This window comes from Carassius carassius, chromosome 49, assembly GCF_963082965.1.
Source record: "Carassius carassius chromosome 49, fCarCar2.1, whole genome shotgun sequence".
Lineage (NCBI taxonomy): Eukaryota > Metazoa > Chordata > Actinopteri > Cypriniformes > Cyprinidae > Carassius > Carassius carassius.
Genome location: NC_081803.1, coordinates 19,501,814 through 19,520,659, shown reverse-complemented (window position 1 = coordinate 19,520,659; position 18,846 = coordinate 19,501,814). Strand labels below are relative to the sequence as shown.

The 18,846-nt window shown below is 36.4% G+C and overlaps 1 protein-coding gene across 2 annotated transcripts in view; it reads left to right on the top strand.

Moving 5' to 3' along the window:
* Positions 1–1,250: 1,250 nt before the first annotated feature.
* LOC132132471 (multiple C2 and transmembrane domain-containing protein 1-like) overlaps positions 1,251–18,846 on the top strand; it is a 28,576-nt gene continuing 10,980 nt past the window's right edge. The window contains exons 1-9 of one of the 2 annotated variants that reach the window (XM_059544849.1): positions 1,251–1,978; positions 11,534–11,648; positions 11,760–11,902; positions 12,525–12,604; positions 12,956–13,079; positions 15,381–15,551; positions 16,440–16,570; positions 16,680–16,866; positions 17,672–17,765. In XM_059544849.1, the coding sequence (XP_059400832.1) occupies positions 1,514–1,978; positions 11,534–11,648; positions 11,760–11,902; positions 12,525–12,604; positions 12,956–13,079; positions 15,381–15,551; positions 16,440–16,570; positions 16,680–16,866; positions 17,672–17,765 (1,510 nt within the window). In that variant the 5' untranslated portion in view covers positions 1,251–1,513. Of the gene's footprint in view, positions 1,979–8,969; positions 9,030–11,533; positions 11,649–11,759; positions 11,903–12,524; positions 12,605–12,955; positions 13,080–15,380; positions 15,552–16,439; positions 16,571–16,679; positions 16,867–17,671; positions 17,766–18,846 lie in introns of those variants that run through there. The other variant, XM_059544850.1, reaches the window with a different exon arrangement.

Genomic DNA, 18,846 nt, shown 5'->3' with positions numbered 1-18,846 from the left:
ATGACCTCTAGACTGGACTATTGTAATGCACTGCTGGGGGTTGTCCTGCATCTTCAATAAACAAGATGCAGGTAGTCCAAAATGCAGCAGCTAGAGTCCTTACCAGGTCAAGAAAATTTTATCATATTACCTCAGTCTTACAGTCTCTGCACTGGCTACCAATTAAGTCCGTATCAGTTACAAATTATCATTACTTAACTATAATTACTTAACTATAAAAATTTTTGCTATACATTGAATTGCATTAATAATTGCAGTTAATAGTGTTAGTCATCTGTTTGATTATATCTTTAATTTATTTTTGTAAATTTCTGCCATATGTACATGAACTGAGTCACCACTGATAAGCTACTACTAAATATTATAGAAACATTAATTGCAACATTAATTGCATCCTGCCTAGAGAACATTAGTGAGATCAATTCAAAAAGTTAACAGCTTAAGTCATTCGTAGATTAATGCGGAGACACGAACCGTTTAAAACGATTCAGTTTGATTTGATGAACTGGTTCAAAAAGATCCGGTTACATCTAATGATTTGTTCGCGAACCGGATATCACAAACTGCTTTGAACTCTCTCACAACAGACACGGAAGAGAAGACAACGATGAATAAAGTCGTAGTTTTTGCTATTTTTGGACCAAAATGTATTTTCGATGCTTCAAAAAAATTCTAACTGACCCTCTGATGTCACATGGACTACTCTGAAGATGTTTTTCTTACCTTTCTGGACATGGACAATATACTGTACACTAAGTTAATTGGAGGGACTGAGAGCTCTCGGACTAAATCTAAAATATCTTAAACTGTATTCCAAAGATAAAAGGAGGTCTTACGGGTTTGGAACAACATGAGGGTAAGTTATTTAATGACATAATTTTGCTATTTGGGTGAACTATCCCTTTAACGCGTTTTAAGTGTTTTTCCACCGTTATAATGATGGGAGGGAAACACTTAAAGCATAATTGTAAACGCACTGCGTTCTATTCTGGCTCATCTGATTGTCTCTACATATACTTTATTAATAATGCGTTAACTGAGTTTTGGTATTTAGATATTTATAAGAAACTGAAAAAAGCACAAATGTCAGGGCATGACAAAACTTCTCCAGGCCCCAAAATACCCTTAGACTCCAAATCGCTGACTTGACTGCATTAACCCACGTTAAGCGTTTTATTTAAAAGCTCGGTGGGCAGGAACACTGCGTGATCAGATGACTTATTTATTTTGTAAGCTATGGGTAACACTGCAACTTTTTAAATACATGGGCGTGGATGAAGGACCACAGACGGGGGGAGTGTCTCGTTTTATAAAACCATGAAGGTCTGCAGATGTGCTGAGGAACAACTTGCCTCTCCATCACTCTACTTCCGCATCAAACATGCTTTTAACGCTCAACATGTCCTGCTGAGCGCAACACTAAAGTAAATGCTATTTGCATCGGTTTGCATGTTTCAACATTAACCTAACAGAAACATCTGAGTGGGACGCAGCAGCAGACTGCAGAGATCATATGGAAGGGAAACTGGACATGGATGATGTTTCTCCAACCCGTCATGAGCATCAGCGGGGTTCGTGGAAGTCCTTCCACGGCAGACCCAAACTCACTTGCAGTCCCAAACTGGACAAAAAAGACAGAAAGCAAGAAAGTGGCTTTTGGATATTTAAAAAGAAACGACCAAATGGTTTGGACCGAGCGTTGTCTTCGTCTCAACCCAATCTGCACAGTGTGGCAGCCGCTTCGGATGGTGGTGAGAGCGGGAGGATGCGCCGCGTCATGCCGGAGCAGAGTGTCGGTACGGCGGCCCCAGCAGCAGCGTCGCTCGGTGCGGAGATCCAGATGCCCAAAAGAACAATCAGCTCCAAACCGACACTCTCTGATTTGGTGCAGTCCCAACATAAACCTGCTCTGCAGGGGTCCACATGCACCGATGATGCTGTGATGAATGGTAACGAGGATAAGATCAATAAAAGTGTGGTAAGATGATTTATAATGTTCCAGATGTTTTTCCATTTGCACTGCAGTAATAAGTGATGCATGCAGATTTTACCTTATTTATTTTATCTTACTCTCTACATTCACACTTGCAGATGTTTTAAAACGTAAAGAAATGTAGCCACTTAATAAAAAGATTGTTTTTGTTATAAATACAGTGAACAATCAGGTTTTGATAAATTTGTATAGCAATTCCCTATAGGGTTTTGTGATGCCACAGCTCCCTAAATATAAATCTATACAAATATTTAGCGTAATTTCTATTTGATAGTGATAAACTTTACCTTTTGTTAGGTAAAGTGAGAAATCTATTTGCTACAAAATATAATAAATACATTTTCCTATAAGAATTATGATTTACAGCCAGGTTCCTGCTGGAAAAATGGAAACATTTCCAGAATGACTTTGTAAATGACTTTGGAGATTGGGTTTAAAGGGCAATCGACCATTAAACTAATTTGCCTCATTTTACATGATGTCCCACTTTTGCTGAATCCACCCTAGCAACTGCTTTGAATACAATCTAAGAAACAGAATGATTTTGACACTATAATATTTTTTACATTGCAAGTCCAAATAAGATATCATTTCAGAACTCCTCCAATTATCAGTAGACAGACATCTTTTGTTGCGTGTATGCATTTGAATATCTTTGCCCTTGTACATTTACAACATTTACGCACACCAAGGTTTACGGGAATTGGGTATTTTTGTGCATGGTCATTTTGTGCACAGCCTAAGGTTCTATCTGAAATTTTTGTCAAAATGGAGTTATTCACATATTCTTATTCTGTGACAGCTTATTTACATTGTGTGATGTTTCTTATGTAAGCTGGTTTGCAAGAAGAGGAACTTGCCTAAAAGTAAAGACATATGAACACATTAGCAGGCTTGAAGCTGAAAAAGGTGCCAAGCAAGGTTATACAAGTTTATCGGTTCACTTCATATGCAGAAGAGAATTATTGTCTTTATTAGTACATTTTATCTTATTGATTGTCGATATGCATCAGCTTTTTTAGATCCGTAAATACAGAAGAAAATATTTGAATAAGTTGAATATGAATGTATGTACAATCTAAAAAAACAAATGAGATCTTTCGTTGTTGTTTTTTGCCAGTGTCAGTGGTTTGTTTTGCTTACATTTAGGTCTTTACAAACCTGTATGTCTTTCTTTCTTCTGGACATAATTTTTAAAAAATGCAAGTGAGAAGTGTTTTTGTGTGTGTGTGTGTGTGTGTGTGTGTGTGTGTTTTATTTATGTTTTTATTAATAATTAAAGAATTAGGCTTTAAGAAAAGTAAATATTCATGTGTTTCAGAGTTAAAAGCATAACTGTGTTCATTTACACGCATGCAGCTAATGCTGCTTCTCATGAACTTCATCTCTGCAAGACATTAAGCAACTATTATCAAAGACCTATGTTGTTATGTAGATAGAAAAAAATTAAATGCACAGTCAGAATTTCTTAATTTGTTCTCTAGTTCATTTTTCTTAACAACAGGCAAAGGATACAGTAGGTCTTTTTGAAAGCAAAATATAAAATCGTGCAATACATGAACCCACCCCTCACACAAAACTTTCTGCTATTTTAAAAACATTAGCAATTTTTAAAACACTTCTTTCTGTATGATTTATAAGCTTGTTTCCTTATGGGGACCAAAAATGTCCCCACAAGGTCAAAATGGACATCTGGTCCTCATAGCATAGGATACCAGGTACACAACACACACACACAAGAACCACAAAGAGCCTTCTAACCATACCAAAAGAAAAAAGTTCCCATGACCTTAAACATCTGCGGTATCAGCATTTTAATATTGCATAATATACCACACATTTTTTGTACTGTCCCAAATTAGGCTAATCATACTGTCCCACTTTTCGAAACCACATTTACTAAAGTGGGACACTAGGACATTTGATAAAAATATAAACTATATAGTTTATGCATACAAAGTTATACTATAGTTTGATGAACATTTTATAAGCAAATTAGACCAACAAGTTTTGTTTAAAATTAATTCATACTCCTTAATATCATAATTGTCCAAACTCTGTTACTGACCTTTGGGTGGTCTTCACACAATGTGCTTCCTGTCTCATGATTGCTATGCCCTCAAATATGACTGGACATATGAGAGGTCATGTGATTTTGATGACATGATACCACAGCTTTGGCTAAACCTAAAATAACGGGAATTCTGCTGTTCTTTCTAGAGTCGCCAGTGTGTTTTTTGTATTGGAGCGCTGCCAGGGACTGTTGTCTTTATCCCACTCCCACAGAATTTCTGACCATTATTGCCCGCTCCTGTGATTTTTGTGTCCTGCAAACATTCGAATATTGCGGAATTTTTGCACATTATGGAGAGTACGCAGAGTATTTAAATCTCTTTTGAATCAGCCATCTCTCTCTCCTCAACCTGCCGTGATCAGTCAAACCTGACTCCTGCAGATCGTGTTGAATGCAGGCTTACCAAGTCCGCATTTTTTTTCTTCCTATGGCTACTTTTAAACTGTTAATGGGTTGATTTTCCCCTGCTGGTTAAAGGTTTGAAATGTTGCTTAATTACATTTGACTAAAATGCTTGCATTCTGCCTATGATAAAACTGTGCAAGATGTTAAGTTTTGTGAAGGAGGGCCACTGGTAGGAAGCTTTTTAGCTGTGTTTATGATCAATATGCATAACAGTGAATGTAAAATATGTTTTTTATGTATGGAAATGACATATTTTCTGTTTTGATATTTGGTATATTGACATTGCACTACATTGGGCACTACTTTAACCACCAACCAACCACACCCCAGCCCCCACTCCTAACTACTACCTTCCTAAAAACTACTAGTATGGTACCTCAATGTTTTACAGACACACCCAGAAATTAATGTTGAATTGCTTTGCTTGTTAAGATGAGGTTGACCCATGAGGTAAGCAAACTTAAAAGCATATTCATATATCTTAAAACTTCTGGTTACATGAGCCAAAGATCTTTCAATAAAATCCATGCAAAAGTTAATATCAGTACAGGATATACCGAATATTCTTCAGTTTTATGCAAAACAGAAATAAAACAAATAGAATATCAGATCTCTGTCATATGGCCAAAAATGTATGAATTTTTTTTTTTTGCATAATTGTGTTTGACACATGAAAACTGTAACAATTAATCTTACAAGATAACATGATGTAACCTCGTTCTCACTTGAAATGTGTGCCCACATTAAGTCCTTGAATTTGAGGGTATTGGACATGGAAAGTCCTTGAAAGGTCCTTGAATTTGAATTTAGTCAAGGTGTGGGAACCCTGTCCTTGTCTTAGAAAAAAAGATGTGAATGTCTGATGTGAAAAAAAAAAAGGTTCCTAATATTGTTTTGGGACTCTCCTACATTAGGTTTACATGCATGCAAGGTCAAAAAACCAAAAGGGTTTGGCTGCAGACTTGCACTTGCATTCTCAGACTTGCACTCTCAGACACTTACACTTCCGCTAGTGACATCACTTGCAGTCTTTATTTTTTTATTTAGTTGAACTTTTTATTACTTTTTGTTTGAATTTCCCAACATTTTATAACAGTAGCCAGGTGGCGAAGACAAGAAAAAATAAACTAAATTACAATGTCACTTGCAATCGCTACTTGCACTCTCTGCTACCTGCGACACTTGCAATCGACACAAATCGTGCGTGTTACCAATGGGAGACAAGACGCTGTGGTGGTGATTAAACGATTAAACCTAATTTAGTACTATAACGTACTGGATCCTGCAACAAAAAGACAAGACCGGCAAATCCGTGGCCAGAACACCAGAATATGAACGTTTGCGCAGTCTCTCGCTAAGCGTTTTCCTCCCGTAGAAAAACATAAACACTTCACATGGCTTAATGGATTAAGATGCTATTCAAATATCAAATTAAATATACAGTTCATTATTTTAATGAATATGTATATAGTATTTTCCTCACATACTGCAAAATGTGGCATAATGGACTAAGATGATAAAGGCCAAACTCAATATGCTTCTCTTCATTATTAAAATACATAACTAATATGTACAGGCACGCAGGTGAGCCCAGAATAAACGCAACATGCAAAGTTTCGCGTTAAGCATTTTTCCATATAGAATAAACTGTCTACAACTCGTTTATATCGCTGTCTTTGTCCATTAAGCTACATTATGTGTTTTATTTATAATGATATTCTATAGGAAGAAAACGTTTAATGTACAATTTAACGCACTGCGTTCTTTACTCGTCTGCTTGCCTGTACGGAGTTGATCCTTTTAAAATCACTTAATGCATTTCATAATGCACGTTCATATTTGCTGGTCTGTATATTCAATGAGTCAACAACAAGACATAGGCCTCAAGATAGACTAGGCCTAATGAATTGTCTTTATCATCTTAGTCTGTTATTGGGCCACATTAAGCGTTTTGCTGTATGGGAGGAAAAAGTTTGCGCATTGTGTTCATAGCCATCTGCTTGCCTTGTAGTATTGAACTTAATGTATCTTAATACATTATGCCATATTAAGTGTTTGTTTTTTCTATAGGAGGAAAACGCTTAACGAAAGACTTTGTGCATTGCGTTTATATTCTGCGGCCACGGATTTTCCGGTCTTGTCTTTTTCTTGCAGGACCCTGTTTTAATCGTTTAATCACCACCACAGCGTCTTGTCTCCATTGGCAACACGCACGATTTGTGTTGATTGCAAGTGACGTCACAGGTAGCGGAGAGTGCAAGTAGGATTGCAAGTGACATTGTAATTTAGTTTCTTTTTTCTTGTCTTCACCACCTGTCTATTGTTGTAAAATGTTGAGAGATTCAAACAAAAAGTTATCAATAAATAGAACAAAATAAAAAAATAAAGACTGCAAGTGACGTCGCTAGTAGAAGCACAAGTGTCTGAGAGTCTGAGAATGCAAGTCTGCAGCCAGACCCTTCTCCAAAAAACGCTTTTGTTTTCTCAAAATATGTGTTTAATATCACCTCATTTTCCATCGATTCTCAAATGATTCGTTTGAAGCAGTTCTGATTGGTCAGATGGCCCAGTCTGTTGTGATTGGTCTACCACGTACAGCACGTGTCGGAAATGATACGCTTATTGCCATAGTTTTGTAATTTGAACACTTGATAGAAAACATCTATTATTTATCATACTTTGTGATTCAGTGGAGCCAGCTGGTCCAAATAAACTGGGTACTGAGCCATCTTTCAAGAGCAAGCATTTTGTGAATCACACGTTGAACTCCCCAAGATTTGAGAAGCAGTCGTCAGTAAAATGACGGGAATACAAAAAAAGATTGGGGTTTTATTGCTGTGGTACAGTGGGAAAAAAATGATAAAGTGGTTTTAACCACTGATTCTCTGCAGCCTCGTCTTTCAGAAGTGAAAATAAAAATTTGCGTAGGACACCGCGAATTACTGACGACTCATTTCGGCTGTCCAGAGTTGATTCTTTTGGGGGACAACTTTATTTGTCGTGCTCTTTCAGCTTTACAACTTTGAAGATCGTTTACATTCACATACAGCTACATTACATGAAAGGCAATATTCGAAATGGCATAGGGGCATTTTAAATAATCATAATTCAAAACTCCATTATGGCTCCTGTCCTGAGCTATGACTGAGAAAAACGTTGAGCAATAATGTCCTTCCCAAACTATACATCACTGGTTTAACAGCCACTAACAGCGCAGCAGAGATTAGAGTCAGACAAACATCACAGCCTAGCTTTGAGTTCCACTGGATCATACTGGCTCTGTCTTTACTCCATTACATGTGTGGACTTGTTTTGGTATGGAGCTGCTGGAGCTGTCTTTGTGGTTAGATGAGGAAGGCTTTTGAGGAGGTTTGAGATTTGATTTGAAACAGCAGCATGCATTTTTTGAGGAATCTGTGACTCAGGATCCGGCAGTAGAGATGATTAGTCTGCTCAGAGGTAACTCTGAAACTCCTCTACATGTGCCATAGGTGCTAACTTTGGTGAGCATGTTGATTGTGTATGTGTCATGGCATGTGGGAACTGCAATTATATATGTGTGTGTGTGTGTGTTATTAAGATATTCCAAATGACTAAATCATCATTGAATAAAAAAATACAATTTTTAGTAAATGAATTAGTTTTTTGTATTTGAATATCTTTTTTGACTATTGGCCAAAAAAGTTATATCTTAAAAAGTAAGTAAAATTTATTAAAACTGTTATGCCACTTTAAAGTCATGTGGGTTGTAAAATCAGACTGTGGGATGAGTATCCTAGCTGTAACTTTTCTACAAGCCAGTCACGTTCACTGACATCGGAGTCTAATTGCTCAGGGCTTAAATGCTACATATCAGACTAGACAGCAATGGAAACAACATTAAAGAGATCACATGTTTCCTGTCTTTCGAAATTACACTTAATGCATGTGCATTTTACACACACCCCCTGAGGCCCCTATAAAGGACCCCATTTCTGTTTACAGGCTGCTTTTCTTGCAAACAGGAAGTTGCTCTATAACTTTAAACACAATACTGTCAACTGCTTCATCTTCCTGTTAAACCTTTTGGCAAGTTATCATGAAATATTTTCTCTTGCCAAAGTCCAGTCATCATGACTTCAGATGTTTCTAGTATTGGATGCATTGCATTAATGGATATTTGCATAAAGGACACATGTTGACTGATTACTGGTTGCACTATTGCCCAAAATCGTTGTCATTGAGTACAAATAGACAGTTTCGTTGTATCGTAACTATCTCTAATGAAATTAAATTGCACTAACACCTTTTTTATTTTTATTGTTTATTTTTTTTGTACTTGATGGAGCTAGAGGAAGCTTATTACGAGATTTGATTTATAGGAACAATCAACATGAGCCACTTGTACAAACCTCAATAATGATTTTCAGTGCAGCGGTTGATGTTTTTTTTTGGCTGGCATCATTCCCCATGTCAGTGTCTTTCTCCTTAGGAGATCTGCTCCTGTAACACCTCACAGCGGAGGAGAGACGACGAGTGTCTTTGCTCACAGAGATGCTCAGAACAGAACAGAGGAAGGTGAAGTCATCTTAGACAGGTCTTCTAAGGGAGGGCCGAACTAGGTCAGCTTTAAAGCTCCCTGCAGTTTTCTGTCGAAAGAAATTTTGAAAGTGAAGAAATTAAGATAAAATAAGATTATATAATACATATAAATATTAGTACTGTAATTTTATAGTTGAACTGTAAAATAAAATTCTTATAAAATCATCATCATAATAAACAACAATATTATTAATTTGATTTTCATTTTATCCAATTTATATTTTACAGTTGTACTGTACAGTAAAGTTGTTATAAAATCATCATCATAATAAACAACAACAATATTATTATTCTTTTACCCAGTTTATATATTTTACAGTTGCACTGTACAATTAGATTATTATACTTTTCTTAAATACAGTATTCTAAATATTTTACAGTGATATTACAGTAATAATATGACGCATTTAGTTTTCATTTAGTAATAGTTATCGTAATAATCAATCACAATAAAAATAGTAATAATAATTATCAAACTGATATATAATCACAAAATATTTGTTTGATTTTTCCGTTTGATTTTAACGGTGCAGAAATGTTACTGAGATGCTAGATTATGTTGTCTATTGAAATAATGGAAGATGATAAATATTGTATCTCTAAATGTTAAATCAGTCATCAGAACATCTTTATCTCAAACACGGCACCAGGATGTTGTTAGAGGGATCCCTGTTCTAATAACAATATTCTATCTCCTTGCCAATCCTGTCATTAAACAGGGTTACCTGCTTTCAGCTGACACTGTAAACACATTGTGTGACAGAAGTGTGTTTCTGACCTCATCTCTCACTCAGTGGTGGAAAGAGGAATTAGAATGTGTGTAGTACTCATCAAATATGGTCTTTAAATAGTGTGTTTAAGCGACATAATTAGTGATGCCAGACTTCACGTAACGTGTTTTGCACCATTTGTGCTACAGATATGAATCAAATCAAGCAGCTTGTTGAGGAGTGGTTTTCTAATACTTTCAGATGGTTGTTTTTCCTTAATGAGTTATTGAAGAATGGATCTGAGCCCCATATCTAGACCAGAATTTCATCAAATATAATTTAGCCTGGGCCAGCAAACTACTTCCCTAGGACACCTTAGCAACCACATAGAACACACCCAGGACACCCTAGCAACTCTTCAGCAACCACATACTGTAGAACTAGTAACACTTTCGTTGAACACAAACATGTAATGCCTTAGCAACCACACAGGACACCCTAGCAACACATTAGCATTTTCACTCAGAAATTGCTAGTATTTTCACATATAATTGCAAATCAATGGCAAGTAACATGAAATTAAACATGGCATTTTGAAATAGGAAGCCTGCAGTAGTATTTGGTTTATTTACAACTTCTAAAAATCATTTTACAATGTAGTAAAAAAAATAATGTTTTTACATGATGTATCTTCTTGAAATGTCTTGCAGCAGGTGTCCAAGATAGGGGCTTGAGAGCAATGATGATAGTTTATGAATCCACAACTTTTCAGAACAAACCATTAACCACTAGTCTACACCATGCACCGAAAAAAACAACACATTACTTATTCAGGATGTTTTTAAGCACTGTCAGATGTGTGAAGTTGACATCTCACACACACACGCACACGCACGCACACACACACACACACACACACACACACACACACACACACACACACACACACACACACACACACACACACACACACACACACACACACACACACACAGTGTTTCACTTCCTATGTAAAAATAAGCCATTGACAACAACTAGCTAGTTTAGCCTGTGACTCTCACTTTTTAGTTTATTTACAGCTTATTCTGTTCAAGAACTGGCTACTTAGACGAGATTAGATTGTCTGACTAACATTTAAAGTGACCAACCACAATTGATTAGACAAATTAATGAAGTGGCATGCAACAAAGTGAAGACTTATTTCACTAATGAACATCTCCACAAAAGGACACATGGACAAAATTGGTACAAAATGAGTGCTGTCTTTGTGAATGTTGAAAACAAATTGGAATCACATTGTTCTTACTGTGACTGCTTCACATTGTGCAGCATTCTTGCTTTTAGTGCGGACAGATAAATGACTTGTAGCAGGACACTTGTCATGTTGCAACATGCCATTACACAACACTGATATAGTGTTGTAATGAGTCCAGTTAAGTAAAAGCAAGTGCAAATGGTCATTCTAATAAAACTGTTAAAACAGAATAAAAAGCATTTTACTTGGTCTGTATAATGAGTTCGATTATGTTCTCAATGCTGATTTTAGAGCACCAGTTTATCAGTTTTAAGCATCTTGCAACATCCTGTCCTAATTTGAATCATACATTTTCTCCCTAGGTGTAAGTTCTGTTACAGTTTGTATTCTCATATGAGCACTTTTGAGTTGTGAGACCCTATATTTGGCATTATTGGCTTTGGATGTACATAATATTTGAAGAGGTTCTTTCGATCAGTTGCACTAAGGTTTCTGGGACAATGTCTTTTCTTCAGGGCATTAATGCAGCTGGTAACGGTGGAACACGGCCTTCACTGCCCACTACAGCAATGTACCAGTTAGACATCGTGCTGAAAAGAGGAAACAACCTTGCCATTCGAGACAGAGGCGGTAAGACCTACTGCTCATGTTGTCTCCACTAATACTCCACTAATGTTCCTTCTATGATTTGTTGAAACAAGTAATCAGTTATGTTGAGATCATAATGTTCCTATGTTTCAGGAACAAGTGACCCATATGTGAAGTTCAAAATTGCTGGCAAAGAAGTTTTCCGCAGTAAAATCGTCCACAAGAACCTGAACCCAGTTTGGGATGAACGTGTTTGTCTGATAGTGGACAATTTACAAGAGCCTCTGTATTTTAAGGTAAAAATACTGCTTTTACTCACTTGTTACCAGTATAGTATATAATATGAATCTTGAATGAATGACTCTTATGAGCCGGTTTGTTTTAGTGAATCAGGATCATACAGCTCGACCAGTGTATTCTGAAACCCAAATGAATGTTTCTTATGAGTCGATTCGTTTTGGTAAATCACAAACATACTGCGCATCTGGTGTGGTCTGTTTTTTTTAATGAATGGCTCCTATGAGCCAATTCATTTTAGTGAATCAAATCATATTGTTTGACCAGTGTATTCCGAAACCCAAAGTAATGACTCTTATGAGGTGAATCGTTTTAGTGAATCTACTTGACCAGTGCAATCCGAATCCCAAATGAATGACTCTTTTTAGAGAATGAATGGGGCAGATGTATTTCGATTCCTGAATGAATGACTTTTATGAGCTGATTCTTTTTAGTAAAACAAAGCATTACAGCGTGAACATTGTAGACTGATTTCAGTTCAAATTACTCTTATGAGCTGAATTTTCTTCTTTTTTTTTTTTTTTTTAGAATTGACAACAGTTATCAATCAGTCATTAAGAAGTCTAGAAGGATCTCTGATATTTCTTCCTAAAGAATTGACCCTTTTGCAATCTATTTTAGGTGTTTGACTATGATTTTGGCCTTCAAGATGATTTTATGGGCTCAGCTTACCTGTACCTTGATTCTCTGGAGCTCCAGAGGTATCTTGTCTTCATCATTACTGCAAAGATATAAGAATTCAACAGTTAGTGTCAAATTAATACATTTTGTACAATACAATAGTGTTCAGATGTATTAGGAGTTTCTTGCGGTTAACATCGACAAGGTCAGTTTTGCTAATGTTTGGTTGTGATCTAAGAGTTTATGCTGATATCTAAAGCCATGGATGCAGCTTTACAAAAATGCTAAAGTTTTTGGTTACCAAGTATTATATTGACAAGTGGACATTATCATTTAAAACATATTTATCAAAAGTACTATTCTTTTCTTTATGTGATAAACTATGATGCTACTTCTAATGGTGGTCATAACAGCCCATGTTTGTGTTGTAGACCTCTTGATGTTCGGTTGGACCTTCAAGATCCTCACTGCCCCGATCAGGACCTGGGCTCTCTGGAGCTGGCAGTCACTCTGTTCCCAAGAAGCACAGAGGACAGAGAGGCCCTGCGACAAGCGGTAAGACTCACTTGGTAGATAAATGTTGTTTTATACTTGTAAAAGGTGGAAAAGATTCAATCTGCCAGCAAACTCTTAACCTGCATCCAAAAGGTTTTCATTCTGACACGTTTACAGACAGATTTGTTTCACACTTTTCTCATAAGACTGTACAAACTGTTTTTAGCTCTCAGGAAGTGTTTAGCAACCACATCCAGTCATCTTGTTTTTGAAAAGCATGTGAATCCTGCAACTGAAGATGATAATGTGCTCAATCTGATTACTGTACACTACCTTTCAAAGGTTTGGGGTATGTTTTTTTTTTTTTGTTTTTTTTTTTAAGAAATTAATACCTTTATTCAGCAAGGACGAATACAATTTTTCAAAAGTGACTGTAAAGATATTCATAATGTTCTAAACTATTTCTATTTCAAATGAATGCTGTTCTTTTGAACTTTCTGTTCATCAAAGAACCCTGAAAAAAGTTTCATGGTTTCCACAAAAAAAAAGAAAAGAAAAAAAAAAAGGTTTTCAAACGGTTTCACAAGCAGCAAATCGGCATATTAAAATGCTTTCTGAAGAATCATGTGACACTGAAGACGGGAGTAATGATGCTGAAAATTCAACTTTGCATCACAGGAATAAATTACATCCAAATACATTCAAATAGAAAACTGAAAATTGTAATTATATTTCACAATATTACTGTTCTTACTGTATTTTAGCAAATAAATGGAACCTTGGTGAGCAAAAGAGACTTTTTTAAAAAATAATAAAAAATCTTACTAACCCCAAATGTCTGAATGGTAGTGTATATATTACCTAGTCTACTTAAAAAAAAAAAACCTTTCCATTATGCATAACGTACATTACAAATAGTAGTATACCACCACAGTGATCACATGAGCTTCTATGTTGCATTTAATTTTGTTTGTGATGTCCAGTTAGCCAGTAAAAAATAGTTGTTTTACATTTTTTTATCGATTTTGTGTAAAAAGAATCATGGATGGTTGAATCAATCACAGTGCATTGTGAGATACTGTGCCCTGCACAACATGCTCATTTGGCTTACAGAAAAATTGCTGTGCAAAGTCAAAAAGCCCATGACTTTTGAGAAACACTGGGGTGATGGGACATTTGTGCTATCTGCATAATTCATGAAATGACTTTGAATTAGACATTAGAAACCTGCTGCACTGTGCAGGCGGGCGGAGAACACATCGAAATTCACATGATGCTCTAAGGCAGTCTGATGGGCAGCTTTGATCATCAGGACAGAGCGTAACAACAGAAGATGCATCGCTTGATCAGATTTAGAGACTTAGCTTCTCTTCCAGTACAAAAAAAGCTGTGGCGTTAATCAAAGCTCGCCCCCTGATTATACATTAACACATTTGACCTGCTCTGTTGTTTTTGTAGACCATGCTACTGAGGAGAAGCTGGAAGAGATGCAGTAAGGTAAAAAAGCAAGAGCGCTTGCCACAAGATTCTCTGACTAGCTGCTGAGTAAACTGTCCCACATTGAGCTTTTTAAAATGTTCAAAGAAAACCTGGTTTATGTGCAAAATGTCCTAAATGTGAGAAACGGGTCAGAATTGCAGCAGTCTGGTCAGAGGATGAAGAGTTTTATAGGTGCATTCGTTGTGGCAGTCATGCATCTCTTGGGGTGATGGGCCATGCCTTTTTGTAGGCATCTTCATTTTATGTTTTGGTGACCCAGTCATTCATGGTGTGTGTGAAACCACTTCACACTCTTTCAGTCCTTTCCCCGCTGAGGAGTCATTTCACTGTCTTAAACTAAGGGATAGTTCACTACACAATGACAAATCTGTCATCATGTATTGTACACTGTTCAAAAGTTTGGGGTCGGTAAGATTTGCCTCTTACGCTCACCAAGGCTGCATTTCTTTTAGCAAAAATACTGTAAAAACCCTGAAACATTATTACAACATGTTTTTGAATATATTTTAGAATGTAATTTATTCCTGTGATGCAAAGCTGAATTTTCATCATCATTACTCCAGTCTTGAGCGTCACATGACCATTCAGAAATTATTCTAATATGATGATTTACTGCTTAAGAAACAAGACCTCAAGCATACGTACCCCAAACTTTAAAACAATAGTGTACTTGCTCCCATGATGCTCAGACTGTCCTTTTTGGAGCTTTACAACCACATTTATTGAGTAGGCTTTATACATCTCCTTTTGTGTCCAAAAAATCATGTTTTGGGTATCATGAGGATGACTGTATGATGACAGAATTGTCCTTATGGACTGAAGTAACCCTTTAATGTCCTGTGACGTGTGTGCCGAGCGCAGCAGCAGCAGCAGAGTCTTCGGCTGTCGGACCTGCACAGAAAGTCTCAGCTGTGGAGGGGCATTGTGAGCATCAGACTCATCGAGGGTCGCAACCTCATGCCCATGGACCAGAACGGTCTGAGCGACCCTTACGTCAAGTTCAAACTAGGCCCTCAGAAGTACAAGAGTAAGGTATGAGCGACTGTGCGGTAACATTTTACTTAGAGCCTTTATGTATAATGCATATTAAAGGGTTATTAAAGGCTGTAATGCTTTAGAATTATTCATTATGTGCATTTTAATATATACCTTGCCGTGAACAATTCTAGCTGAATTTAAAATGCATAGTCTAACAATGAATTAATAAGTGTTATAATGTATTAACTGTGGTCACAATTATTCATGAGATAGTACAATGCATTATTAGGTGCATTACATGGCATAGTTAATGCATTAAAACTACTTATACAAAAAGGCTTTAAATAAAGCGTTACCTAATTTTAATTCCCGATGTAACCAAGGAAAGGAAAAATAGTATTAACCAATAACCCTAGCCTGCATTATTTACAGCTAAATTTATTCTTTGTATTTATTATAATAGATTTTTTTTTTACATTTATTGTGACACATAATGACAAAATGTTGATATATCAACATTTTGTCATCATAAATAAAAAGTGAACTATGTTTAAGATTTGTATTTTGGTACATTTTTTATCCTTATAAACTAACATTCATAATAAATATCTAATAATAATATTACTAATGTGTTTATTATCTTTCGATTAAACATTTTGTCATCATTAACAGTAAATAAAAATGAAACAATTAAAAAAATTATTATTTGTTGTATGTTTATTTGTTGAATAAATAAATACTAATCAATAATATTTTTATTTATTTATTTATCTCAGCATCTGCACATCCTCAGGACAACCTTGTTTTCACAAGTCACAAGATTGTATATGTTCAGTATGTGTTTTAGCAGACCGTATTCTTATTCTGTCTCCTGAAACGTATACTGAACGTTTCTGTGAATACTATTTCTCTCTTACTTATTGTCCTCTTCCGTACAAACAGACAATTCCCAAAACCCTTAACCCTCAGTGGAGGCAGCAGTTCGACTTGCATCTGTATGACGAGGAGGGAGGCATTCTGGAGATCTCCGTTTGGGATAAAGACATTGGAAGGAGAGATGACTTTATTGGCCAGTGCGTACAAATTTCTACACATCATTAATCCACATTATCAGTATGTCTGTTACCTGGAAATCAAACCCATCAATTTTTACAAGAAGTACACGTGTTAAACATATTTTAGGTGTCAGCTGGACCTGTCAAAGTTGAGCAGAGAGAAGACACATGAGCTGGAACTTGAGCTGGAGGAGGATAAAGGGACACTGGTACTCCTGGTGACTCTGACCGCCACAGTAACAGTGTCCATCTCTGACCTGTCTGTCAACCTACTGGACGACCCAGACGAACGCCAGCAGATCATTAAGAGATATGTGAGTGACGTCACCACAGCCAAACAGAACATTTCTGCACAAAATTTGACACTGTACAGCAAGTGTTGCTCTTAACATGTCTTCCTCTAGAGGGCGCTTGACAACTGAATCCTCCACTGAGCAGCATTCAAATCTCAGTATGGGTTTTATTTTATTACAAATTCAGCTTTGCATCACACAAATAACTTACATTTAAAAAATATATTCAGTTCAAAAACAGGTATTTTAAGATGGAATAATATTTCACAATATAACTGTATCAAATGATCAAATAAATATGCAAAATCCAGCAGAATCTTGTAGTGCTCTATTCTGCAGTACACTTCTATGACCAAAAGGGGGCGTAAGATTATCACAGTCCTGTGCACTACTGGATTAACACGGGCCTCATTCACAACTGGACAACAGTGGAGTAACTCATATAAAACAAAGACTGAGAGAGAGAGACATCTCGCTCCTCTCGGAGCTGTCTGTCCTCTCTATTCACAGTTTGTCTTTGTCCTGCCACTGTCCCCCGGAGGGCCGGTCAGTGAACCACTTACAGAAACTCACCACCAATGCAGACTGACCTTCTTTCATAACAGCTGCATAATGAAGATGTATTCATGAGAGCCACCAGATAATCTAGCGCGGCGGCTCAATATTTTTGTCTCAATGTCCACAGCCGAGTGGGTCTGACGGGGGATTAGAGAAAGTTAGGGCCAAAATAGAGCTGTCAGAAACATATGGATGTATTGCTGCTCGGCAGATTGTGCGCTTTGAATGTAGTCATGGGCCTCCGTGATGGGTTTTTGTTCTTTTTCAGAGTCCACTGAGGTCGTTCCTTAACCTGAAGGATGTCGGAATCGTGCAGGTGAAGATCCTGCGAGCCGAGGAGCTGATGGCTGCTGATGTCACAGGTAAAATTGTATGTCACTTCCTGTGTTCATTTGTGCCCAGTGAAACAAAAAGCAGGATTCTTACTGTCTTGAAAAACCGGTAATTATCAGGCGATTTTAAAACTATGGCCTGGAAAACTCATGGAAAGTATCTAATTTCTGCAGTGAAAAAATACGTATATTTTTTGTAGTTATGCTATGCTTTAAAACATTTAAATAACTACATATGACTCTCTGATCAATTCTGCCATTGTATTAAACAAGCTTTTTTTGCGTGTTTTTCAAAGATGCAGTTAAAACAATAATATTGTGAAATATTATTTCAATTTAAAAGTGGTGTATCACTTTCCACAAAAAATATTATATTTAATAGTTTAATAATAAATTATTATATAAATAAGCAGCAAAAACAGTTTTCAGCATTGATAATAATAAGAAGTGTTTCTTGAGCAGCAAATCAGCATATTAGATGTTTAATTGTGGAATAAATAAAAAAATAATAATATATTAAAATAGAAAACAGTTCTTTTATATTGTAATAATACTTAATATTACTGTTGTTACTATATTTCTGATCAAATAAATGCACATATATATACTTTTTTTTCTTTTTTGGGGGGAAAAATCCAACACTTTTTGATGTATTAACACCTTTAAAAATATACTTGGACTGTAAACTGGATGGTCTATAAGACTTTTCCAGGCATTTTTTTATTATTTTTTTATTTTGGTCAACACTTCAGTTTCTCTTCAGGAGATGTATGATGCAAAGATGACCGTCTTGAAGAGAGGAGTCTCCTAATTTAATATTTTTCTCACTCATAAGTTGATCTAGTTTTTGCAGTTTGCTGTTTTCTCAGAAGCGGCCCACCTCATGGGCTCTGATTTCATGCTTCTTCTAATACCACACTATGGTGGACAGACAAAGGCTTTTAAAAAGCTTTTGCACACACACACACACACACACACACACACACACACACACACACACACACACACACACACATTTCTTCTGTGCCTTTCTTTAAAAAGACTAGTCTTCCAATCTGATTTTTAGCTCCTCTACACTATTTTCCCTCCAACATTCACCCACGAGAATCTG